This window comes from Cardiocondyla obscurior, linkage group LG04 (assembly GCF_019399895.1).
Source record: "Cardiocondyla obscurior isolate alpha-2009 linkage group LG04, Cobs3.1, whole genome shotgun sequence".
Taxonomy (NCBI): Eukaryota; Metazoa; Arthropoda; class Insecta; order Hymenoptera; family Formicidae; genus Cardiocondyla; species Cardiocondyla obscurior.
The window spans coordinates 10,547,642-10,573,487 of record NC_091867.1 but is presented as its reverse complement, the minus strand read 5'-3'; the positions used below and the strand labels follow the sequence as shown (position 1 = coordinate 10,573,487).

Here is a 25,846-nt window from a genome sequence, read left to right as displayed (position 1 = left end):
TCGACTCGGGAATCTCGCCGGTCCTATTTTAGTCGCGCGTGTGGGTGAATGAGGTGCCGCGGTGTCCGTCTCGAAACGCTATTTTCGTCGTTCCTGCGTCCTCGCGAGCAGAGCTGCCGAATCCGCCGTGCGTGCGTGCGTACGCCGCGCGCGCGCGTGTGTGCGAGGAAGAAGGACAGAGGTTAGTTCTCCGAGCCAGCGAGAGAATGCCGTAAGCCCCGGCCCCGCCGCGACGTCGTTCGCCGAGTAACGTAACGGCCCCCGGGCCCGGCCCGTACGTCGAACGTCGGCCGGAGACTTTGCTCTTCTTCGACGCGCTTGTCTAACCTAACCGCGAACTCGCGATATCTTGGTACGCGGTCGCGCCGCCGGCGCACGGTTTCTACCTTCCCTCCTCCCTTCCCCGCGCTGGACCAAAACAAATCCTGTCGTAAAACGGAGTCGCTATTTTTGCATTGCCGAGCATTCACTTGATCGAGGATCGCGCGCGGGGAGGGGAAGCGGGGGAGAGGGGGCGGGCGGGCGAAGTAGAGAGAATTTAGAAGGGTGTCGGGAATGGGAGGGGTCTCGCCCTCTCCTTCCCCGAACGGGGGAAGGTGAAGAGAGAGAAGCGTTACGGGACCCACGTCCTCGCACGGTGGACGTTGCGGGGCTTGTTGCCGCGGGGAAGGGAGCAGGGGGCGAAGGGGAAGAGGGGGTATCGTGCGCCGGCGAGCAAATCGTATATGTCAGACTCGTGGCAGAGGGGTCAGCGCGAGGGAAAGAACGACACGAAATCGAACGTTTTCTGGGCTTAGCGGGTACGTTTCTTTTTTTTATCCCTTTTTTTTTTTTCTTTCTTCCTTCCGTCGTCGGGTCTCGCTGCACTTCTCTTTGTCGGTCTCTCTCGCTTCCTCGGTCTAAATCTTGAAACTTTCCCCTCCGTATATACATATATTCGTTCTCCCTGCGTCCCTTAGTCGCTTGCTGCTCCCCTCGTTCACTTTCGCCGTTCTTCCCTTCTTCCTTCCTCCTTTTTTAATCCCGTACCCCTCTCTTCTCCCTTCTCTCCCCCCCCTTTCCCCTCCTCGGTGCACGCAATGCTGTCACCGCAACGAACGCACGCACGTACGCCGAGGTGGTACACGCATATCGATCTTCGATCGAGCGTTTCTCTCGGCCGCTCCGAGGAGAGAAGCGTCCGCGGGCTCTTTCTCCCGTGTTCTTCCCTTTCTCTCTCTTTCCCCGTTTCTTTATCCAGCCGCTGTAATATCTCTCTTGTTGTAACCGGGCGAGCGTTGTAACGTAGTGTGACACCGAGGCTTTTTTGGCATTTGAAGGAACGTGGAACGGCGCACACACGGACCGGGCAGGATGAACGACATGGAGGCCTACGGGGACGGATACATGGCACCGGAGGAAGAATGGGAGAGGGAGGGTCTCCTGGACCCCGCCTGGGAGAAGCAGCAGAAAAAGGTAAGCCGCTCTTATCATAGTAGAGATATGTTTTCCTCTTTCTCTCTTTTTTTCCGGTTTTTTCCCCTATTTTTTTTTTTTTTTCTTTCTTTTTCTCTCGCTTTTTTCTTCGCTTCTTCTTTCGCCTCGAGACAATCCTTCAGACCCGACCGGATGGGCCCGGCTTCGCTTTTCATAGATCAGAACTGATCGCGTAATCATCGGTAAGGCCCTGTGTTTCGACCAAGCTCCAATTAATTTAACCGGAGATCAAACTCGGTGAAGGATCCGATAAGAGGGTTCGTTTTACACGAAACTTCTCTCTTATTGGATACCAGATCTCCGATTTAATTAACCGGAGCCTTCGTCGAAACCGTCCGCCTTGTGTCTCTCGATATTGTATTTTTGTGCGCGGAATAATCTTGCTGGAGTCGCGCGAATAAAAGAAAACGACCGGTTTTTTTTTATTCTTTTTCTTTTCCTTTTTAATTTCTTGGGAAAGATCGAGGTAATTGAGCCTCGCAAAATCGGAATTTATTAAACCCACCGAGTGATGAGAATGATAATTAAAGTGGAATCTGTAGAATCTCTTTTTCTCTCGATAATAAGAGCAATAAGCTGAAGTGGCCGGCGGAGGAAACGCCTTTGATTTATTTTTCCCCGACTGTACGTTACCGCATTTAAAGCGAGTGCACGGCTATAGATACACGAAGATCCGGTATTACGCATGGTACACCTGTTCCAGAGAGAAAGAGAAAACATTGTATTGCTTTCTTGTTTTATTTTACGCGACTCGCAGCTGTCCATCGCAAGGAACAGAAAAAAAAAACCCACGTATGGGGAGTGGCACAAACGCCGGCTCCAAATACGATTTATTGTTTCAACGTCGTTACAATTATTATGCATCACGTAGAACGTCACGTTTAACTCAGTAAATAAATAATTTTCTTAATTAAAATCTCTACTTTTAATTATTTTTAGTTACTTTCAATTCGTTCGTCGTGTAATTTCAACGTAAAATTTTATATACATGTCGGATTTTTTTCTGCGATTATAAAATGAGAAAAAAAATAAGAAAAAAGTGAATTTGACCGTGAAAAATGTAACTGAAGGATTGAACGTTTGAAACGAGAGTGATTAATATTACTGACAAAGTCACTCGCGGGAGAAATCAATCGCGATTATCAATTTCTTTTTTTTTTTTGCGATTATCATAATCTTATCGGAAATCGAACGGGGAGGGGACGTTGAATCAATTGGAAAGTAATCCAAATTTTTATAATCGTATCGCGAAATAATTATGATCAAAGTGCGTGTTGGAGAACGAATAGTTCGTGCCGCAGGTTAATTATATAATAAACGTAAGCGCACAGATAGCATACTGTAGTCCTGTAAATATATGTAAATTACACGGCTTTCCAAATGTAATCACAGCTGGCGCGCGAGATAAGATTACATCTCCATTACTTCTTACATTTAGAAAATTAATATGCGAGGAATGGGTGCTAAAAGTTCTATTTAAATTATTTGTACGTTTTATCGTCGAAGCGAAACGTAATCTTTATCAGGAATATTTTAAAAGGCAAAAATTGTCACCGCCAGGACGACGGGAAAGACGTCGGAAATAAAATTCCTCCGAATTTATGATAATGCGGTAATTATGCCGTGCTCGCCGCTCCCTTTTCTCGCTCGCGAAAAATTCGCCTCGTACATCCGACGTTGACCATTAGATACTGATAAATTGGATCGTTCTCGAGTATGCGTTTGCAAGTGTTTTCTTCATTTTTGGCAGAAGCTCAAGGCTCTCCGGGAGCCCCCTGCCTCTTCTCGCGTATATCGTCGCAGCCCTTCGAATTGTATTTTCAGACTTTATGACAAAAATAATCAAGAGCGCAATGAGTCATGCCCGTGATTTTCACGATGACTCGTAAGCTGTTCCCCTTCGCATTGACGAAGCCTTTTCTCCTTTTCCTCCGTCCCCGCGTTATCTTTATTTCTTTATATATATATATATATTTTTTTTTTTTTTTTTTTTGGAATTCGACGTTAACTTAGAACGATGCCGCGGCAATGTCGTGCCAGGTATTAGATAAGCCGTCGCTGATAACGGTTATGCGTGCGCTAATAAAACTTAACGTTGTCGGTGAGGAGATCGAGTTTGTGGGCCTCGGCGCGGCGCCGAGCATTTTTCGTAACGCCCTCTAATTTTAGAGAACCGCGTGCCCCGTCGCGGAAACGCGCGCGACCCGAAAACCCGCATTCATCGCGGCCTGCCGTCGCGGAAAATTCATTCCGTCCGTCGAACCGCACGTCAAACACATCGAACATGTCGTTGCCAGTCGCGGAAAAGCTTACGCGAGCTCGCTCCGTTTCGAACAACGTTCTATGACGGCAACGCAATTCTGTGAAACTCGAAAGAAAGGAGGAAGTACGATAGGGATAACAGCGAGAGTTAAATATTCTCTTATTTCTCGTAGGATTTTTTTTTCTCAGCTTTTTTTATTTTTATTTTTTTATTATTTTTTATTTTTTTTTTTACTATATTTTATTTACTTTGCGAATAAATTTTACTCGACCGCTTCACGAAGATACTCACGATACGAATCAAATTAACGTGGCTGTAATTTCGAATCTAATTTATCTAGAAAAGACCTCGTTCATAGGTGATAACTTGCTACGAGAGTTTCGCAAGAATCGTAGAGCCGTACTAGGGGGAATTTCAAGGGGAGAGCGCGTTCTCACCTTATCACGAATATCTGAAACGTTTACTTTGATATATATACCTCCGGACGACGTGAGAAAATCGAGAAACTCGCTACCGTGGTATTTAAGTTATACTTGCCCCGGTCTTGTACTCGCCGCGGAGTTGATAGAGTACGATAGGGCGTGCCAATTAACAGTACCGGTTAAGTGCGCTAATACGTAGGAGGAGAAGCGAACGTTGTACGACACGCGTCGGCCGGTTAACTGTACAGGGGAATTTCTCGTAAAATCACCGGTCGTCACGTCGTCGCGTCGTGCACGGAAACATTCCTGCGAGTAGGATTTCTTTTCCTTCATCGGCGACGACGTTTAAACGGATCGCGGAAACAGCTGTGCTCGCGGGGGCAAACTTATCAGATCTCAGGAGAAAAAAAAAAGAAAGAAAGAAAGAAAGAGATCTTTCAATTGCAGCAAAATTGTCTAGGTGCGAAAAATTAACTGGGATAGATGAATAATTAATAGATACTATGATATTGCGTAATCTACGTTATATAAATTAAAAAAGAAAGAAAGAAAGAAAAAAGAACAGTTATATTTTTATTCCGATTTTTTTATTCGATCGAGCGATATTCAACTTAACGTGCAATATGAAATACCGAAGTTATCAATTTTTCTTTCGCGGCTGTAGCTGGAAGAATGTCCTGAATCATCCACTTACATTCGATGGTAACAGATGATTTCTTCATGGTTGCTTTATAACGCGGATATTTCTTGTTATTGCTCGTCGAATCGAGTTCGTAGATAAGACGCGTCAACCAACTGTCGTCCGTGATTTCGTTTGTTATTAATATGTAACTCGCTTGATTGATCGGGCGTACTATTTCTCGCGCGCATCTTCAGTCATTTAGAATATCAGCCCCGCGATTCAAGACTGTTACTCAATCCCGACGGTCGGCGTGCTGAATAATGAAACTCGGGGCCTCGGGTCGCACATGGCAACTTCGGAATCGGATGCTTCGCTCTGGTCAATAGCCGTCGAAGAAAAAAAAAAAAAAAAAAAAAGAAAAAAGATCCTTCGCGCGCCGCTTTTCGTCGACGTTACTCTCACTTCTCGCGGTGTTACGCGCGAACGTCTCCGACATTACTTATAAATAGACCGTATAAATAGATAACGTGTAGTCGCACACCGTCGATCATAGTCGGGGAGTTTCACATCCTCCGATTAGACTTTGGAGGAGATATCGCGCCGGGCGCTTCGTCCGACAAGCTTATAAATTTGTCGCGCTCTTGTAGTAAATTGCCAAGGGAGCTCCGGCTTGCCTCTTGACTTCAACCGAATTATCGATACTACGTTGATTATTCATAGAAGTCGTCGATCGACTCGTCGACGTTCGAAGATGTGAATTTCACGCCGACGTCCTTTACCGATTTGCAGCTCGTTCTTCCTTTTCGCGTATTACGAGTCCGACGGTGCGCGCCAATTTGGCAGGCTTCATCGCCGTCGAGGAAAGGCGTCTTACGGCGGACGACGGAGCTCGATAACGTGTAATCCGCCGTTTATGATCGCGGATAAGTGAAAGCCGAGGCCGCCGTTTCGTTCCGCGTTCAAATCGATTTCTTTCCGCCGTCCACGCGCGGGTGAGATCGTTAACCTTTGACGGGCTCTCGGCCGCGCGCCAAATTTCAAATTGAAGCCGAATAGTCGATACATGCCATATTTCGACTACGAGATCATCGTCGCGACGACATGTATGCAACATACGTATCGTTATCGACGAAATTTATTAGATCCGCGTGTACGTTATTGCTTGACGATCCCACGTGATGGACGAAAATACCGATGTTTCTTTTTATTTCGTTATAAAAATGTAGAGCGGCAGATAATTTTTTTTTTCTTTTCTTTTTTATTGCGAAACGTCGAGAGAAACGATAAGAATAGAAACGTTATGCGACAGGAGGAGGCACCTCGGCGCGAACAGATACAAAAAGCAAGGCGGACAACAACGGAAATAATGGAACGTGGAAAGTGGCGATTATTTTTCTTGGGCGAGATTATTCCTCGGCTGCACGCAGCTGCGTGCGCCAAACGCATATTCATCGCTCAGATATTTCACCGTACACCCACGAATCAACTATTTTAGATATTGCCTAGATATTGGCTTCGTTTGAAAGGTCGCGGAGTAGTAATTGCAACTCGTGCCCACGCTCGTGACTATTCCGCGATTCACGGGCTCTCCTTTAAATTTTTTTTCGACCACCGGTGCCAAGACTTGGCTTATCAATGACCCGTTAGACACGCCAGCGGCAACGATATATCTTATCGAAAGAGAAGAAATGAAAATAAACGACCCTGCGCGAAGTATCACTGAAAAATATCTATTAAGAATTTATTAATAAATGTTTGAAATATTTGTGAAAGAAAAATAATCTCGAGTATAGTGAATGAGGAAAAAAAAAAAAAAAAAATTTTACTCGACGTAATCTACCTTGTTGAAATAATGTATTCCTGTGATCCTTAAGAGCGAACTTAATTCGAGACGCCTAAGCTTTTTTTTTTTAAACTCGGTTTTTAGGAAAAACTCGAGTTTTTGGAAACTTTTTTTAAAAAAGTTTAAAAAAATATAAAAAAATCTTTACGATTCAAATATATCTCGAATGCAATTTGCGTACGTTAATGAGAATTATTGAATTATTTGTCTTTGAACGTAAGTTAACTATTTCGGTGGAGGAGCTTCGAGAGACCTGTCGAAGGAACACGTTGAAAAGATCTGACGTTCTCGCGAGAAAAATTACATTTGCTGACCGAGCCGTAATTAAATTGTTCCGCTGCCAAGTTCGAAATGCAACGTGACGGGAAGCAATACGCATTCCCAGTCTGCGAGAAATAGAAAACACTCGGCGAATGAAGGCTTTAGGGCCGGGACACTTTTGCAAATGCAAGCGGCGATTCGTCTTCCCGTTAAACGATGTTGCGCTTCGCCGAAGGTTACGTTTCACGCTCGCGCGCGTGTATTTCGATAAGGCACGTAACGATAAGGATGACAAGACGGAAAAATGTAGACCGCTGGTCGAATTATAGAAGTCAAAAGTCGAGGGCGAATTGGCGCGGAAAAAAGTCCATCCATCGTACGCGAGATCGTTCGGCGAAAATCGCACACTGAAATAATCCCGAGGTACGGTCGGGAGTGGCGATAGTGCTTGGTATTATCTTTAATATACCGGCGTGTGTCATACGGTAAGATTTTGTAGGGAGGTGACTCACGGAGGAACGAAATTTGTAACGGTGCCACCGACACCGTCGAGACGTTATCGTGGTAACGAAGAACGAGCGCGAGAGTTTTTTGACGATAGTAAAATAATGCTGCCTTGGATAAAACGGTAATTTAAGAAACCAGGCGCGTTTCTAAATGCGTGTGTGAGCGCACATTAGCGTTGAATTTTAGAGCGACAATTTATTATTATTATTAATATACTATATATATATTTTTTTCTTTTTTTTTTTAATAATACATTCGTCGTGTAGCGCGTAACGCATAAACGGAAATAGAAATAATGTGTTATCAGCAAAAACACGCATCGTCGCATTCCTTCATTCTCGAGGACGTTCCTTATCCGTGTGCTTCGTGCGATCGTAGTTTCATCGATACGGCCGCATCGTATTCCCAGCCGCTGCACAGACGGCTTTTGAGCGTCGTATTAAATTACCGATTTCTGCAAATGTATCGCGCGACGATGCGCTTCCGACGAATCGGATGTCTTAATCACTCGGCGTATCGTCGCGCGATACTTATTCGGCGAAAACGAAATCAGCGTGACGCGTTTTCCCGCGCGTACGCGAAATCTTGGCGGAAACGGAATTGTCGAACGGCCCGCGGCGGACGTCTCTCTTTTTTCGCGGCTCAACGCGACGTGACGGAATCGATGATGTAATAAGAATTACGCGCGCGGGTTTATTGAATAACAGATTCGAAAATGCCCTCGAAAATGCTTCGATACTCGGGCGCGGGAGGAGTCAATGTTTTACAAATAGATCTTAGACCGCGTGCAAGAGAGACGTTAGGAGGGTGGCTCATGTCCAAAATTGGCCGGTCGTGGGCTTCACGCCGTCCGTATTGAATTTCACGCAATATTTTTCCAACCCGAAAATTTCGACCGTCCAGCAACTGGAGCTTAATTTTTTTATTTATTTAATTATTTAATTTTTTTTTTTTTTTGTTTTTAATCAATTTCGATCGAGCGCTACTTTGCTACGCGATCGTTCGAATAAATATCTCGCGTACTCGCGTTTTAATTCTTTTTTAGAAATTTATCTCTGCTTGACTTCCTTGGGGTTCGTTCTGATTATGACGTAACTTATTACATCGTACGATTTCTTATATCGCGCAAGAAGCTTTATCGGCGCGAACGAAAATACCGCGGGCGTTAAGAATCTGTCGATCAAGTCTCGCACGGAAATTGGCAAAGTTCTATCATTTAATATAATTTTAATAATTATCTTCTCGACGCAGAAATCGTGCCGCGAGAATTTTTTTTTGATATGATTCGCGGAATCTGTATTAAAAAGAAAAAGTAGCATACGTTCGTGCGTGGGAATGGTTTTTAACGAAGGCGAAGACGCGCACTTACCTCGCAAATGTAAAAAGATATCGAAAGTTTATCCGAAAATCATTGCGGAGAACGATAGAAAGCGCGACTTAAGAACCAGGACAAGAAGATATATATAGCGGGAGGGATCGGGGTCGCTACTAAAATATACACTAAGCAGTATAGCGGAGAAACTCAATCCCCTGTTTTAAATGATTTATTTCTTCATGGTATATCGTATGAAAAATTAGGTAATTGGCTTCGGTTGAACTGCCCTTCGATTCGAAAGACCTTTCGATCTTCTCGCTATTTTAATTTTTTTTTTTTTCTTTCATAATTTATTACTTATATCGTTTCTATCTTAATTGCTATCAACCCGTCAACTTATCTCGCTTAGCGCCGGTTTTATTACGTGCATATTAATTAATTTTGTTTTTTTTTCTGTCTTTAGACATTCACAGCTTGGTGCAATTCGCATCTACGCAAAGCAGGCACTGCCATCGAATCGATCGAGGACGATTTCAGGAATGGGTTGAAACTAATGTTGTTGCTTGAGGTGATCTCAGGCGAGACCCTTCCAAGGCCCGATAGAGGCAAGATGAGGTTCCACAAAATTGCAAACGTGAATAAAGCTCTCGATTATATCGCTAGCAAAGGCGTCAAGCTCGTTTCAATTGGCGCGGAAGGTAAGTTTTTCTTTCTTGAATTAAAAGAGAGAAAAAAAAATAAAAGAAATTATTACTTAAGAAACAATAAAAATTATTAAATATATTTTGTTTAATTATTTTTTTTTTATAAGTTAATATTATTTATATTGCTTTATGCGTTTCTCCATTAATGTAATTTTTTTTTCTCGACAGAAATCGTTGACGGTAATCTAAAAATGACTTTGGGAATGATATGGACCATTATCTTGAGATTCGCAATCCAGGATATCTCCGTGGAGGAGATGACCGCAAAGGAAGGACTGTTGCTTTGGTGCCAACGTAAAACAGCGCCGTACAAAAATGTCAACGTACAAAACTTCCACCTGTCCTTCAAAGACGGTCTCGCGTTCTGCGCTCTTATCCATCGCCATCGGCCTGACTTGATCGATTACAACAAACTCAGCAAGGATAACCCGCTGGAGAACTTGAACACTGCCTTTGATGTCGCTGAAAAGTATCTCGACATTCCTCGCATGTTGGATCCCGATGGTAGGCTTTCAAATCGCTTACGTTTAAAGAATTAAGATAAAAAAGATTGATATTTGTGACGTGTACGTCTTCGAAAATGGGACACATATTTGTTACTTTATTCGATAGCATCGAAAAGACGATCGTATCGAATCGGTCGTGATTAGATACTTGCTTTTTACGTTTCGCTGTGTAGGATGGAACTACGATTGGAATTGTTTTTTTTTTTCGAGTATCAAAGTGACATGTATAAACGCTTAATGTTTATATGTATCCTTGATATTATATAGATTTGATCAACACTCCCAAGCCGGATGAGCGAGCTATCATGACGTATGTGTCCTGCTACTACCACGCGTTTCAAGGTGCCCAGCAGGTCAGCGTAAAAGAAATGCGTGTTGCTCTCTCTCCCCCGTTCCCCACCCTTACTTTAAAACGATTACTGTTCAACCCTTCGTTAACGCGAACTATATTTGAACGAATCGTATGCTAACTTGCTAATTGATCCATCTTTGCTGTTGTTTTAATTTAATTACTTTATCGGAGGATCGAAACAAATTGTTCACTGTGTCCCATAATATTTTTTAATCACAAACGAAATTAGTTAATACCGAATTTCGTATTGTTTTCGCTAGCACAGTTTATGCAAGGGGCGTCGCATTTTTTATTATGTGTGTAAAATATGATATTGCGAAAAAAAATTATGTAACGAATAACTAATAACATTCCGCTTTTTGACGGACTTGTTTACGATTAATCGAGTTTTTACGCTAACAACGCATGGTTTGAGTTCTTTCGACTGTATTTTTCTAGATATGCGAAATACAGCAATGCCTGATGAGAGGGCCGTGATGACCTATGTTTCGTCATACTACCACTGTTTTAGCGGTGCTCAAAAGGTGTGTGTTTTGCAACTAAAATTAACAAACGAATTAATACACTACTTACGTAACGCATTATTGAAAATATTATTATTAACTCGCACAGCGAAAAAAAATTTAAATATTTAATATATCGTAAGTTACTTCTTTTTACATTTCTAGATGGCTATAGTCATGATTGCATACATATGTCTTGTTCAATGGAAGTAAATTATACACATTTTAAATGTACAAAACTAATCTGAGAATTTTATTTTATAAAGGGAAAAACAAAAATGCATACTTTTGTATTATAGGCAGAGACAGCGGCCAACAGAATTTGCAAGGTATTGAAGGTAAATCAAGAAAACGAACGCCTTATGGAGGAATACGAACGCTTGGCTTCCGACCTGCTCGACTGGATACGACGAACATTGCCATGGCTCGCGAATCGGCAGACCGACAATTCTCTCGCCGGTTGTCAAAAGAAATTGGAGGAATATAGAACGTATCGGCGCAAGCATAAGCCGCCGCGTGTTGAACAGAAAGCTAAGCTGGAAACAAATTTTAATACTCTTCAGACCAAGCTGAGGTTGAGCAATAGACCGGCATACATGCCCACGGAAGGAAAAATGGTGTCCGACATAAATAAAGCCTGGAGAAGTAAGCTTGCTTTTTTTTAAAAATAAAAAACTTATCTACACTTTTCTCTATGTGTTTTTGGTAAAAATAACAATGTATTAAAAATTGTTTTTAGATCTGGAGTTAGCCGAGAAGACGTTTGAGGACTGGTTGTTGTCCGAGATGATGCGTCTAGAACGACTGGAACATCTAGCGCAAAAATTCAAGCACAAGGCAGATGCTCACGAAGACTGGACTGCCGGCAAGGAGGAAATGCTCACATCTCAACATTTCCGGCAATGTAAATTAAACGAACTCAAGGCTTTGAAAAAGAAGCACGAGGCCTTCGAGTCGGATCTTGCGGCTCATCAGGATCGCGTAGAACAAATTGCGGCTATCGCTCAAGAGCTTAAGTAATATTAAAATTCGTGAGCTATGTTGGACGATTATTGTTCGATGTTATAAAATTTTCATTCTGTTACAGCACTCTTGAGTATCACGATAGCGCATCCGTGAATGCTAGATGTCAACGCATTTGCGATCAATGGGATCGCTTAGGTACGCTCACTCAACGTAGACGTCAGGCTCTCGACGAAGCCGAGAAAATCCTGGAGAAAATAGATGTTTTACATCTGGAGTTTGCCAAGCGTGCTGCTGTAAATACTTGATTGATTATGTTTGTAAAATTGTCAGTTCTTTTTTTTATCCGGTTATATCTAATTTTACGTGATTTTCAGCCATTTAATAATTGGTTGGATGGAACCAGAGAAGATTTAGTGGATATGTTTATCGTTCACACGATGGAAGAAATCCAAGGTCTGATGGACGCACACGCTGCGTTTAAGGCTACTCTGGGTGAAGCAGATAAGGAATACAATTCAATTGTGGGATTAGTACGCGAAGTTGAATCCATAGTTAAACAATATCAGATTCCTGGCGGCCTAGAAAATCCTTACACCGCTCTTACTGCAATGGTTGGTCGAAGAATAAATTTTTGAGTGTACTTGTACAGAAATTTATTTTATTTTTATCTTATTAATTAATTAATTAATATTATTTGCTTTAGGATCTTACTAAGAAATGGAGTGACGTTAGACAATTAGTTCCTCAACGCGACGGTACCTTGGCTGCTGAACTTCGCAAACAACAAAGTATCCTTTGTGATTTCTAACATTTTTCCGATAGCTGGTCACAATAAATTAATTTTATATTAAATATATATATTTTTATTATGACTTATTAAAAAATATTTTTAACGATTAAATAGAAAAAGATATTTCCTGAATTGTAAAAATAGATAACGAACTACTTAGACGACAATTTGCCGAAAAAGCGAATGTTGTCGGACCATGGATAGAACGACAATTGGATGCCGTCACTGCGATCGGTCTTGGCCTTCAGGTGAGCCACTGATTTTATATCAAAATTTACTTGTCACTTATATAGTTTACAAATGTTAGAACGCAGTAATTATATTTTAGGGAACTCTTGAGGATCAATTACATCGTCTGAAAGAATATGAACAGGCGGTATATCAATATAAGGCTCATCTTGAGGAGTTGGAAAAGATTCACCAAGCGGTTCAGGAAGGTATGATCTTCGAAAATCGCTACACTCAGTACACCATGGAGACGTTGCGTGTCGGTTGGGAACAGCTTCTAACTTCAATCAATCGCAATGTTAATGAAGTTGAAAATCAAATTCTCACCAGAGATTCAAAGGTAAATGTTATTTAATAAAAATATTAAATATGGCTTTTTTTAATAGGAATCTCTGTGATCAAGCGCAAATGTATCGTTTCAGGGTATTACTCAAGAGCAACTGAACGAATTCCGCAGCAGTTTCAATCACTTTGATAAGAACAGAACCGGTAGATTGGCACCGGATGAGTTTAAATCTTGCCTTGTGTCTCTGGGATATTCTATTGGAAAAGACAGACAAGGTGATATCGATTTCCAACGAATTCTAGCTATCGTTGATCCCAACAATTCAGGCTACGTGCACTTTGATGCCTTCCTCGATTTTATGACGCGCGAATCTACCGATACTGATACGGCAGAACAAGTCATAGACAGTTTCCGCATTCTTGCTGGTGATAAAGTAAGAATATTTCAATTTTTTTAATAATTTACAATAATGAAAATTGCATGCTGTTTAACTGAGATAATAAATCTTGTCTTTCAGCCTTACATCTTGCCAGATGAATTGAGAAGAGAATTACCACCAGATCAGGCAGAATACTGCATTCAACGAATGCCTCCGTACAAAGGACCGAGTGCTATACCCGGAGCATTGGATTATCGCTCCTTTTCGACAGCTTTATATGGCGAATCTGATCTGTAAATGGACGTAATAATGTAAAAATCAATATTATTTGATACAGAATAATATATATATATATGATTTTACGATATATATATATATATATATATATATATATATACATTTATAAAAATGGAAGCAGATCAGGTATTCGTCAATTGTCAAGTAAACAATGCCTAAAAATTTCTTTTATTTCAGTACTCTACTGCATCAATGTATTTTCATGTGGCGATACGTTTTAAGAAAACAGAACTCGGTGTAAAAGAGTACTATACGTACAATAATATCGATCATTACTCTATATACTAATAATTATGTACATACACACACTGAAAAATAGATATGGCATTTACCGCGGCGACGGCGGTTAGTATATAACACTATCGTGATGTGCGGTATATTAACTATGGGTTTCGTGCGAGGATCAACGCACATCACGATAGTATTATACGCTAACCGCCGTTCGCCGCGGCAAATGCCATATCCGACTCTCAGTGTACGTACGCATATATACGTGAAGTCGTTGAAGGAGAACGTCCGAAGTTAATAAGCAAACAGATGATATCATCATTTTAACGCAAAGGGATCTAAGTACGTCGAACCAAAATAGATATTTAACTAAGAATATCTTTTCCACACAAATGGAAATCACATATCAAACATACGTACAGGGAAGATTAACTAAGGTAACTTTTATATAAGTCTGTTAACGTGACAATAATAAGCATCAAATATGATTATTTGGATACCTTTCGTTAAAAAGATAGGTAACGTAAGTGTGAACACAAAATTAATGACTTTTCTAAGAACGTTTTGCTACATGCTTACTCTTCTAATCTTTCATGTATTCTATATTGGAATGAAAATTAGAAATTAAACATTTTTTTTTTTTTTTTTTTTTTCTTTTGAAAATGTAAGTGCCAATGATAAATATGATCTATAATTCCTCCGTTTGGAAATATATTATATTTAGGAACATACTTTAGTCTGGGACAATTATGGTAAAAAGGAGAAGCTCACATCATTGGATATAGTTAGTGAGTGCATTGATACTAGAGGCTCTCCGAATTATTACTATCAAGGTACTACTTGCTATGATATATATCAGGATATTTATTCTAAAGTTCTATATCCTACATTTTGTATATGATTATATGGTGAAAGAGATATACACATATATTTTTCGACTTGTGATTTTTGCTAATGTAGCGTAACGTAACAAATTAATCTTTTTGGATTAGACTTATCTTACAGAATTCATTGTATCTTCATTATATTTTATAACCGTATTATGTTCGTCGGTATTTGAAACGTGTTTATTTAAAGATTGCAAATTCTATGTTGTGCGTCGAGCGCATATTTTGTAAAGCCATAGATCAATGTTCGCACAAACGGAATAAAGAAAGAGAAACCACGAAGGTACTTAAAACTCAGAAGAGTAATAATTACGTATTTTGCGAGTCTTAATGATATATAAATCGACCTTCTCGCTAAGTATCCAGAAAACATATGCTCGAAATCGAATAATGTTTAGATATTTTTTTTTTTTTTTTTTTATAAGCGCGACACTACGAATCCTTAAACGACAAGCCGTCGCCTTACATACGTTGTAAATCGTATATTAAAGATACGCGAAACGCATATGCTGAACGAAGCAAATTATTTATTTATTTGATTTTAATAATTATTTATTATATCGCTCCATATACATATATATATACACATATATATCTATTTTAGTGAACAAAAATACTTTTCTTAAAGTATTTATTTTTATAAATATTTGTGAAGAGCGATAAGGCGCTAATTGTAATATAAAGTCCATGTAAATCTCTAAATCGCAGCTACCATTTCTCGACTGTGTGTTCCGATATTCGTTGCCAACAATAGCAGTGAATAGCAGAATGCAGTTTTCGTATCACATTTCAAATACGATGTAGCCTTATCTATAAAAAAAAAAAATTAATTGGCATCAGAGTCATCATTATTGTCCGATTCTTTGTGACAAATCAATCTCTAAGTAAAGATGCACGTGTGTGTAAAATATAATTACTATCGGTGAAAATATACTGTTTCTTTTTTTTTTTTTTTTTCTTAATTTTGCTTGGTGCGGTTTTAAATGCTTTTCCGTGTCTGTTTTATTGCGTTCTTTTTTTTTTCTTTTTTGAGAGAGTACTTAATTTCTCATTCCTTTTTTTTTTGTTCTTTTTCTCTCTCAAAATATACTATATATTGGGCACACGAGTAATAATACGAGAAATATATGCAGAAAGTTAACTGCTGGAACAATATACACGCAAATAAAGCAATACACACACACTTGTTCACATGTACAACACGTGAGGAATTTATACGTAATGCCAAAAGCGCATACTTTGAAACATATACATATATCTGATGCATCACGACATTCGCAAACGAATATTCGAAGGTATAGAATATTTCAAGTACTGAACAATTGTCAAATGTCGTTATAAAGAAATACATTCTTATTACATTTATATGTATCCTATACTTACAATTGTAATTAATTATTAATTTATGGCTAATATTCATTGAATTGCAACAGTTTTATGAAAATCTTGTTCAAATGTCATCGTCTCGTGGTGCATTACATTTTTCAGCTATTGTATACTTAATTTGCCCATTTCATCTTCCTAAACTAGATTAATAATAAATAACATTGTAAAACGCAAAAATATCGGGAAAATAAATCTTTGAAAAAAAAAAAAAAAAAAAAAAAAGGGAAAGAAGTGTACAATGTGTATGTTAATATTGATTCACTTTTATTTCTTTATTTATTCTATTAAATACTATTAGCTAAAAAAACAGATTCAAAAGTAATTATAAAGTTGAAACCATGAAATATTCACATTTGTTTTGGCACTCTTCTTGAAAATTGCATACTTGTCAGTCTTTGAGTTTTTATATGGTGTAATCTACATTAGTCTGATAACAGACTTTTGTACAAATGAAAAAGATTTCTCTCTAATTAATACCATAATAAATACGCAATATATAGTACGTATATATATATGTAATATAACTTATTAATATGTTCATTTGATTAAATAATAAATTGAAAATGAATAGTTTTATATCGTAATATAACGATGAGAATAAAAATATCTTAAATAATGTAATAGAATAATCACTTCCGGTCAATATGCTAAAATACTTTGTTATATAGACGTCTATCTATTTTCTTGACATGTTTCATTTGATTGTTGATTCTTCGTCTCCACAGGAAGTGCGAGCGTAGCGATTGCAGCACACAAGGCTGTTGTCGCATAAATAATCATGGCTCCCGTAATGGACCACTGTAGAAATACTTGCGCTACGTATGGAGTGATCATAGCACCGATTCGCGCCATAGCGCTGCACGCGCTCACGCCTATACTTCGTAAATGTGTGGGGTACACTTCCGGCGTGTATACATATGCAGCTTGAAATACACCAGCGATTAAACCTCTGGCTAAGAAAACGGCGATAGTCAATCCCGCTCTGCTCAACAAGCAGGTCCTGCCTAAGAAACAAACTACTATGGCGAACATGACTAACTGGCAGGCCATTGTCTTTCGCCTGCCTATTTTCTCGATTGCAAAAACTGTAGAGAATATGCCGGGAAATTCTGCTAGCGTTGTCCAAAGTAGATCGATAAAATCACTGCGTCGTAATCGGCAGTCAAGCTGGCATGTACCCTCGTCATCGTTTGTACCCCACGAACTACATTGTTCCGAGGACGTATGGAATAGCTCAGTTGTCATTAATACCACTCCATAATAACAAAACGCTGTGCTCATCCTGCAAAATATGTATTAAAAATTAAAACGTTATCTACGAATTTTAATTTAGATTGTTTGCCAAAGCTATAAAATAGTTGGAAAGATGTCCAGATGAATTTTTAATATCATATTGCAGTTATCTACCACACGAGCCAAAGTAAAGTAGAGGTTTTGCACATTTCTTTGCTTAGAACATCTTTAAATCGACCATGATGGCCTTGATAAAATCGATCCATGACTAATCTTCCTAGAGGTAATGACTTTTTATTTTCTCTGGCTACACGTTCCAATGTTGAAATCGCACGGTCGGTTCTTCCGGTTGTCATATCGAATATTGTAGATTCTGGCAGCCACTGCAAATGTATAAAATTAGTTATATGATTTCTTTTTAAAATATTGTTACGCTAGCGCTAAGCCACTCGCGGGCGTAACAATATTTCTAAATAAATTATATACACTGAAAGTATTTAAATTTGTTACACACCGGTGTTATTACTGCAAATATGAATAAAGGAATGGACGATAACATGAGCAGCCATCTCCATCCAAAATTGGGCATAACAATTAATGCAATTGCCACTTCGAAACAAGCTCCAAGAGCCCAAAAACACTAATGCATTATAAATATTTTTTATTATTCGTTACGAATTTAATTATTTACGGTAATCTGCATACTTATGATACAAACTTACGTCCAATAAAATAACGCATTTTGCCCGTTGCTTTGCTGGCAAAAACTCGGCGTACAACGTTACTCTGGAAGAAAAAAAAGGTATCGATAGTAGTAAAAAATTTCAAAGTAAACCAATTGTTCGTCTTTAAAAAACTTACCAAATACTTACGATTGCGGTACGCAGCCGATAGCAAATCCTACGACTCCTCTTAGTAATAAAATCCAAAGAAAATTCGGAGCAAATGAACTTAGAAATGCATAATAGGCCAATAGCACGGCACATAAAGTTAAGGATTGCTTACGGCCGTATCTGTCGCTCAAATTATTCCAGAAAGTAGAACTTAACATCATACCAAGAAATACTACCTAAAAGTTCAATTCATAATAAATTTAAATGACATGCATTTACGCTATTTATAGGTATAATTACGCAAGAAAAATACCGTTGTAGTCAGTGCTTGTTGGTATCTAGAAATACCCCAGTCGCAATGTAAAGATGGACTTAAAATGCTCAGTATCGTGATCTCCATACTGTCCACCATCCAACAGAGACCAGTGAACAAAGACAATTTTACTTGGAATTTTCCAAAGCCTAATGCATTGATAGCTTGTACCACAGTAAAAGTATCTGTCAAAATTTAATTCATTTTGGTTCAATAATCTTTTAAATAATTAAGTTATTACATGCTCTATTACATTATTTTTCAATTGATTATTGTTTCTTTAAATTTTTTACGTTACTGTATTATTTTATATTTGAATTGTAAAGTTTTATGTAGGAAACTCTAAAAATACTGACGGATCATAATTCTTTTTTCCTTTCACGCTTATCCGAGCGCGTTTTAATATATATAAAATGAGTTTTAACACAACTGTCGCTTTGTGCTAGTATTACATATCGCGAAATGTTTATACTGCTAGTCAGATACAGGTTTAAAAAGATATCAATGCTGATGACACTTCTTAGAATCCAGGCGGAGAGACAGTCACTCATGTGATAACATATGAATAGTTTCTCCTGGCACATCAAGCAGGTGCGTTCACGAAGCTGCTTATGGACTATTCGCGACGTTTACATTCGAGGTAAGTAATTATTCTTAATAATTATACACTCTATCTTATTAAATTTACTATAAAATATATTTTATAACTACGTAAAAGTTATGAAAAATATACACACCTAATTTTCTTTTTTTTTTTTTTTTTGCGTACATGCATATCTAAAGTGTACTCGGGTTAAAGACACTTTACAGCGTTTTATATAATCACAATTAAACGCCATTAGTAAAACCAGTTTCCCAATGTTATGTTATCATGCGGTATTAAATATTTATAGCACAGTCCTTTCCTCCTGTGTTAAAGTTAAGTAAGCCCCTCTGTACAATTGAGACACAAAAGATAATTAAATTAAAATACCGGTATATATTACATTTATATTATTTACAAAAGATTGTGGTCCAACGTAACGTACCGTCGGGTATAACTACGACAGAGGAAAGTTCCAGAGATCGTTCGGTGCTGTTATCCAAACTTGTGTGGCAGCTCGACGTGCTCTGGCCGCCAATATTTAGCTCGGCCCCGTGCGATTCCTCCAGTTGGCGATATGGCTCGTTAGATTTTTTATCCGTGTCGGACATGCTGACGCTGGCTTATAGCTCGTCGAAGTTGTCACAGCATAAATACGTTTCTCACCGTTTGCGGATCACCTGTCGAAAAGAAAAAGACGAGTTAATTGAGACCCCTTCTAAGAGTTCTAACGACATACGTTCATTGATCCCTCGCCGAAATCTATCGAGTTTCGCGTGCCATGCGAGGCATGGACGAAGATATCAAAAGCCAAAACCTTTTCATAGGTTAAGTATTTCCCCAGCATACATAATAAGTACTTTCTGCATCGGTGATTGAGAACGAGTAAGGTAAATCACGACTGTGTGCTATTTTCTTTAAATAATAACAAAATCGTATGGCTTAATTTAATTAATAAGCGTAAAAGGATATAAACAAATTAAAGTATTAAAAAAAAAATAGTAATAAAAAAAAGCAAGTTAATTAAGTGGAAAATTAATAAGCTCTGAAATAAACAAATTTCATTTTATATTTCAATAAATTTTTCGTCAGCTGTTTACGTACTTATAAAAGATCAAAGGGCGTAACTCTTTCCATTGTTCATTCCACATCGGCATTAGTTTCTTCTAGCTCGCGCTTACGTGCCATTTTTACTTTCCCTTCGTCCTCGTGTTTACGCGTCGTATGCAGAAAGTATAAAACATTCCAGAAGTTAGAAATCAAATTTTATCACAGGTAACCCCTTCGTACTTAATCACCAACGAAAGAAAAGGACACTCGAAACACCTCGGAGTTACATTTAATTTTATTTTAAAAGCAAACGGTGCAGCCGACAGCGTTCTTACATTTTATTTACGTATACGTGTAATCAAGATTCAACCATTTTCTTTCAAGTGTCGAAAAGTGTAAATCAGTGCAGTTACTGTAAGAACAAAAAAATAAAAAAAAAAGAAGTCCATCGATAGTTATAAGTTTCTCATGTGTTTTTTTATCTCGTTTTATCTGCATTTAATTATAAACGTTATTTTTGTTTCAAGCTCTGACAACTGTAACGATACAAGTGATTAATCTGTGAAATAAAATTGGCGGCATAAAGGGCAAGTAATAAAAATCGAGCGGACGCCCTGCGAGAACGAGGTTATGTTCGTTGCGATACATGAGAAGTGCCGTTTATAAGCTAGTAAGAGATTTACCGTATTAACGTGATCACGTTCTCGTTTTACAAAATGTCACAACGATATCGGGGCTCTAGAAACATGTTACAATCTTTCTCACGACATGGCAGAGATGGTAAGAAATCTTTCAATGAACGATTCGATTCTTAGCTTGTTCATCACGTTCTTGACGTTTTGTACGCACAATTGTTTTTCGTTAGATGTACTTGCTTTTTTTTTTATCTGATTCTTAGTTTAAATATCGAAAAGCAATTAAAATTCTTAGATATGTATTAAAAAAATTTTTTTTGTTTAAATTCCACGCGATTAACAAATCTTTTTAAAGAATGATTTAAATTATTTTAACGATTGTAATCAGATTTGAAATAATTTAGATCGTAATATTAATTTGAAATTTAATAGTTTCTTTTTATTTCTCTAAGAAAATTTTTATTTTGACTGAAAACTTCGAGCGCGTAATATTTTAGTTTTATAATAGTCGTTATTTTTTAATAAATCTATTGTTAACCAAAAGTTTGTGAAATATAAGAGATTTTTCAAATAAAATTTATAAACTTCTTAGAACAAACACCGTCATCGGCATCTGGACGTGGAAGAGCGTATTTGCACGGGCGAAGACCTCCTGGATTGACAGGAAAAGAAATAGGGATGTATTATAAAAATAAAAGTATTGAAAAACAGAAAAGAAACGCTTCAGAAGAGCTTAGAATATCGGCAAAAGTGGAGCAAAATATTAAATCCATGTTAAAGAATGCAAAAAGCTTTGAAAATGTGATTCCTTGTGAAAATATGAAGTCAGGACATGGCAGTCAGCATAGTCAGATATTCGATAATCAATTCAAAAAAAAATTTTTCGATATTATATACGGTGATATACAAGACAATCTTGACAAAGCTATGACTGTACAGTCAAAATTGCAAAGAAATAGTAATCTAGACACCATGTTACAAAATGAATACAGACAAAAGCAGAGCCAGGATGCTTATAAAAATATGTTGAAGTTTCGATCCAAGTTACCAGTACATAAAAAAAAGTCTGAAATATTACAATTAATTGAAGATCATCAAGTTGTAGTTATTAGTGGAGAAACAGGTATGCCACAAAAATCATTTGTAACATAAAATTGGATTCTTCTTATAAGTTTTTTTTTTTTTATTATCTGCATATATTAAAATAATTAAAAACATTTGTTTTTATTTTTTAAATACGGTAAAATAATTTTTTATTTATTAATTAAATTTTTTATTACCAAAACTTAAAACTCGAATTAATAACGATCTATCGTAATAGTCTACAAAACATTTCAGGATGTGGCAAAACTACGCAAATTGCACAATTTATATTGGATGATGAATTAGAAGCTGGAAATGGTAGTGTCACTCGAATAGTTTGTACACAACCTAGGAGAATCTCAGCTATTTCTGTTGCTGAACGTGTAGCCGTGGAAAGAGCAGAAGATCTTGGAACATCTGTCGGTTACCAGATACGGCTTGAAAAGTGAATTTTTTAAAATATATTTATACTATTTAATATTTTATTTTAAAATATAACATTTTTTATTTCTATTTTTCTCTGTTTCTATAGAACGCCTATACGGACGCAAGGAAGTGTGATGTTCTGTACTACCGGTATATTGTTACAAATTATGAAGCAAGATCCAGCATTAAAAAATTTCTCTCATGTAATATTGGATGAAATTCATGAACGTACCACAGAATGTGATTTTATTATTACGTTATTAAAACAAGTTATTCCGAAAGTAAGTTTAAATTAATTACATAATGTATCATTTTGTGTTATTTAAAGACTTTACATATTTATTTTGGTATTCATAAATTATTCGATCGTGTTCTGTAGTTCAGTTTGTAATACTTTTTATTTATTTTTTAGAGAAAGGACCTAAAAATTCTTTTAATGAGTGCAACGTTGAATGCCGAAAGATTTTCGACATATTATAACAATTGCCCAATGATACATATACCAGGATTTACTTATCCAGTAGAAGAATTTTATTTAGAAGATGTTTTGTCACTTGTTGAGTAAGTTAACATATTATTTAAACAATGTAAATTAACTTATTGTGGATTTAAATCTTAATATTATAATTATATATATTTTTTTTATTCAAAAATTTTAATCTGGGCCGTTTTTTAATGATAATTATTTCTTTTTTTTAATTTTTTAGTTTCGAGTTTCCCGCACCTCCACCAGAGCCTAAAGGTTACAGGAAACACTTAAAGAGATATAAAGACCAACAACAAAAAAAAAATGAATTCCAAAATATGTTAGATTCTCATATCAGACAACTTGCAGCTGATGTAATTACAGATAATAGAAAAAAATTAATATACGTTATCTATTAGTAATTAGAAATTAATAAAACATTTTATATAATTTCAGACAAAATACAAAATGCACGTTATTAATCAGTTACGAAATCCGTTAAGTGAAGATCTTTCATTGGAGCTCATAGAAAGTTTAGTCAGATATATTTGTAATGTAAAAAATCCTGGAGCTATTCTTATATTTTTACCTGGTATGATGGATATATCGAATTTACATAAAATGATGAGTTCTGATCGTTATCCGAGTAGTAAGTAATTGAGCATTTATTTAAGCACTTAATTTTTTTAATCATTATTTATTTGAGCATTTCAGATAAGTATTTTAAAGCATTATGATTAAAATATTTTCTTTTTTATATAGACAAGTACGTCATCTATCCCCTTCATTCACGTATGCCGACAGTTGATCAGAAACTTATTTTTAAAGAACCACCTAACGGTGTTCGTAAAATAATCATTGCAACTTCGATTGCTGAAACGTCAATAACTATAGAAGATGTCGTATATGTAATAGATTGCGGAAAAACAAAATTTGGGAAATTTGATGTAAAAAATAATATTCAAACTTTAGAACCCGAATGGGTGACTTTAGCTAATGCAAAGCAAAGACGTGGTAGAGCTGGCAGGTAAAATATTTTATATTTTTTTATATTATATTAAAAGATATATATATATATATTTTTTTTTTTTTATTTCATTAAATGTATATGTTATATGTTTTATTTAGAGTTAAAAGTGGAGAATGTTATCATATGTATACAAAAGCACGAGAAATGACGTTCGACCAATATCCGTTGCCAGAGATGTTGAGAACGCGCTTAGAAGAGGTAATTTTGCAGATAAAAACCTTGCAGCTAGGAAAAGTAAAAGAATTTTTAGCTACTGTCATGGATCCGCCAGATCTGAAAGCTATTGAATTGTCCCTCGAGTTACTTCAAACTCTTAACGCTCTTGACAAATATGAGAATTTAACCCCTTTGGGTTATCATTTGGCGCACTTGCCACTTGACCCCAGAACAGGTAAATTTATTACTCTTATTAAACAACACGGCTCTGTTATAACTTTAATAAAACATGTGTTTTGTTGTAGGAAAAATGATTTTGTGGGGTGCATTGTTTTCCTGTGTCGAACCGATATTTGCTATTGCTGCTAGTCTCACGTTTAAAGATGCCTTCTATTGTCCATTAGGACAAGAGGAGGAAGTTAGAAAAAGAAAGTCAGAACTCAGCATGGCACAATATAGTGATCATATTGCTCTCGCAGAAGCTTTGAGAAGATACGAAACTACACGTCAAAGAGGTTCTGTTCGTCAATTTTGCCGAGATTATTATCTCTCTTTCAATACGTTAAAGCTTCTCTCTGAAATGAAAGTGCAATTTGCACAATATTTATATGAGATGAAATTTCTGGATAGTGAAAACCCAAAACATGTTAACTCTAACAGAAATTCGAATAACATAGCATTAATAAAAGCCATCGTATGTGCAGGATTATATCCTAACATCGCCGTTGTAAGGTATAAACATCGATTTATTTTAATTGTTGCTTATTTGAAATAGAATTATTTATAATACATCGATTTGAATTAATTATTTTAGGCGATTTTTAAAAAATGGAGTGGGCTGTTGGACACCAGAAGATGGTGAAGTACGAATACATCCGTCGAGCATAAACAATAAAGTTGATTCATTTCCTAGTCGGTATTTAACGTATTTCACGAAGCAGCGTTCCACCGCCATATATTTACATGATACTACGTGTGTAAGTGTACCAATGTTATTATTTGCCGGACCAAATATATCGATAGGTAAGTATAACTTTTTTATTTAAGTGTATTTATTAAAAATAATTATTCTCATAAATGGTAACAATGTATTTCAGTACGAGAAAAGAATTGGTACGTAATTAATAACTTCAAGTTTGCCGAAAGCATTATCTGTAAACAAGAAACTGCGGAAATGATAAAGGTATATAGAGATAGACATATGTACATGTAATATGTAATGACATATGTACATATAAACCTTTTTAAAAAAAAAAATTATTTTTTAATAATTCATTATTATACAGGAACTTCAGCGAGCTTTTAATAGTTTACTGGAACATAAGGTTACAAATCCAGCAACAGTATCTTGGTCAAGTTATGAGGGACAGTTATTAAAGTAAATTGACATATATATTTACTATTTATATATATGATAATTTCTTAATGAAATGAATATTACGTTAATAACTATAATCATTAATATCAATTTTTGTATTATGTTACAGTGGTATTATTGAACTGGTATCTCAAACCGATGATAAGTATTAGCAATGATATGGGAGAAAGTAATGAAGACTTGTTTAATTATGGTAATTGATTTAATTTATTAATTGTTTATATAAATTTGTACAATTATTTTGGTATCGCTTAAAATATGCCTAGTATCGAAAAAAAAATTATAAAACATTTTTTTTATTAAAAAATTGTTATCAATTCTTTTTTAAATCAATTTTTTTAATATTTAACATTTCCATTTCTATCATTGTTTATAAAATAAATTTATGTACATATATACATACTTATACACTCGATAATATACAATAAGTAGCGATGAA

The 25,846-nt window shown here is 36.9% G+C and overlaps 3 protein-coding genes across 10 annotated transcripts; 2 read left to right on the top strand and 1 right to left on the bottom strand.

Annotated features, from left to right (window-relative positions):
• The first annotated feature begins 48 nt into the window (after positions 1 to 48).
• Positions 49 to 16,443, top strand: Actn (alpha actinin). 4 transcript variants are annotated; one of them, XM_070655469.1, is made up of 15 exons: positions 49 to 181; positions 1,320 to 1,455; positions 9,173 to 9,407; positions 9,582 to 9,917; positions 10,187 to 10,276; positions 10,710 to 10,795; positions 11,074 to 11,419; positions 11,514 to 11,790; positions 11,862 to 12,033; positions 12,115 to 12,351; positions 12,444 to 12,528; positions 12,675 to 12,778; positions 12,859 to 13,098; positions 13,181 to 13,477; positions 13,562 to 16,443. In XM_070655469.1, exons 2-15 carry the CDS (start codon positions 1,354 to 1,356, stop codon positions 13,718 to 13,720), a joined length of 2,766 nt encoding a protein of 921 aa, XP_070511570.1. In that variant the 5' UTR covers positions 49 to 181; positions 1,320 to 1,353; the 3' UTR covers positions 13,721 to 16,443. The 4 variants fall into 4 exon arrangements, with proteins under 4 accessions (XP_070511570.1, XP_070511568.1, XP_070511567.1 ...); XM_070655467.1 differs by lacking the exon at positions 10,187 to 10,276; XM_070655466.1 differs by lacking the exons at positions 49 to 181; positions 10,187 to 10,276 and adding an exon at positions 705 to 800.
• On the bottom strand, positions 16,422 to 20,426 carry LOC139101941 (synaptic vesicle 2-related protein). 3 transcript variants are annotated; one of them, XM_070655473.1, is made up of 8 exons: positions 20,288 to 20,426; positions 19,629 to 19,863; positions 18,601 to 18,785; positions 18,327 to 18,523; positions 18,177 to 18,240; positions 17,969 to 18,094; positions 17,629 to 17,837; positions 16,422 to 17,503 (listed from the first exon to the last, which is right to left on the bottom strand). In XM_070655473.1, the coding sequence occupies exons 2-8, from the start codon at positions 19,792 to 19,794 to the stop codon at positions 16,894 to 16,896; spliced, it is 1,557 nt and encodes a 518-aa protein (XP_070511574.1). In that variant the 5' UTR covers positions 19,795 to 19,863; positions 20,288 to 20,426; the 3' UTR covers positions 16,422 to 16,893. The 3 variants fall into 3 exon arrangements, with proteins under 3 accessions (XP_070511574.1, XP_070511575.1, XP_070511576.1); XM_070655474.1 differs by lacking the exon at positions 20,288 to 20,426 and adding an exon at positions 19,923 to 20,023; XM_070655475.1 differs by lacking the exon at positions 20,288 to 20,426 and adding an exon at positions 19,338 to 19,533 and having other exon boundaries at positions 19,629 to 19,765.
• On the top strand, positions 19,177 to 25,846 carry LOC139101937 (ATP-dependent DNA/RNA helicase DHX36). Of its 3 annotated transcripts, none has more exons than XM_070655463.1 (15): positions 19,177 to 19,240; positions 20,761 to 21,013; positions 21,461 to 21,991; positions 22,207 to 22,396; positions 22,484 to 22,658; positions 22,790 to 22,938; positions 23,085 to 23,217; positions 23,300 to 23,492; positions 23,606 to 23,870; positions 23,972 to 24,264; positions 24,335 to 24,761; positions 24,844 to 25,052; positions 25,127 to 25,212; positions 25,316 to 25,407; positions 25,517 to 25,846. In XM_070655463.1, exons 2-15 carry the CDS (start codon positions 20,950 to 20,952, stop codon positions 25,557 to 25,559), a joined length of 2,850 nt encoding a protein of 949 aa, XP_070511564.1. In that variant the 5' UTR covers positions 19,177 to 19,240; positions 20,761 to 20,949; the 3' UTR covers positions 25,560 to 25,846. The 3 variants fall into 3 exon arrangements, with proteins under 3 accessions (XP_070511564.1, XP_070511565.1, XP_070511566.1); XM_070655464.1 differs by lacking the exon at positions 19,177 to 19,240 and adding an exon at positions 19,947 to 20,073; XM_070655465.1 differs by lacking the exon at positions 19,177 to 19,240 and adding an exon at positions 20,349 to 20,458.

Bases quoted from the DNA above. Each gene is read 5' to 3' on its own strand.
- Actn (XM_070655469.1), top strand. From the start codon at position 1,354: ATGAACGACATGGAGGCCTACGGGGACGGATACATGGCACCGGAGGAA. The intron at 12,529-12,674 runs GTATCCTTTGTG...TTGTAAAAATAG, and splicing joins TGAACTTCGCAAACAACAAA to ATAACGAACTACTTAGACGA. The intron at 13,478-13,561 runs GTAAGAATATTT...CTTGTCTTTCAG, and splicing joins GCATTCTTGCTGGTGATAAA to CCTTACATCTTGCCAGATGA.
- LOC139101941 (XM_070655473.1), bottom strand. From the start codon at position 19,794: ATGTCCGACACGGATAAAAAATCTAACGAGCCATATCGCCAACTGGAG. The intron at 18,095-18,176 runs GTAAGTTTGTAT...ATAATGCATTAG, and splicing joins AATGCGTTATTTTATTGGAC to TGTTTTTGGGCTCTTGGAGC. The intron at 17,838-17,968 runs GTGTGTAACAAA...ATACATTTGCAG, and splicing joins TATTTGCAGTAATAACACCG to TGGCTGCCAGAATCTACAAT.
- LOC139101937 (XM_070655463.1), top strand. From the start codon at position 20,950: ATGTCACAACGATATCGGGGCTCTAGAAACATGTTACAATCTTTCTCA. The intron at 21,014-21,460 runs GTAAGAAATCTT...TAAACTTCTTAG, and splicing joins CTCACGACATGGCAGAGATG to AACAAACACCGTCATCGGCA. The intron at 25,408-25,516 runs GTAAATTGACAT...ATTATGTTACAG, and splicing joins TATGAGGGACAGTTATTAAA to TGGTATTATTGAACTGGTAT.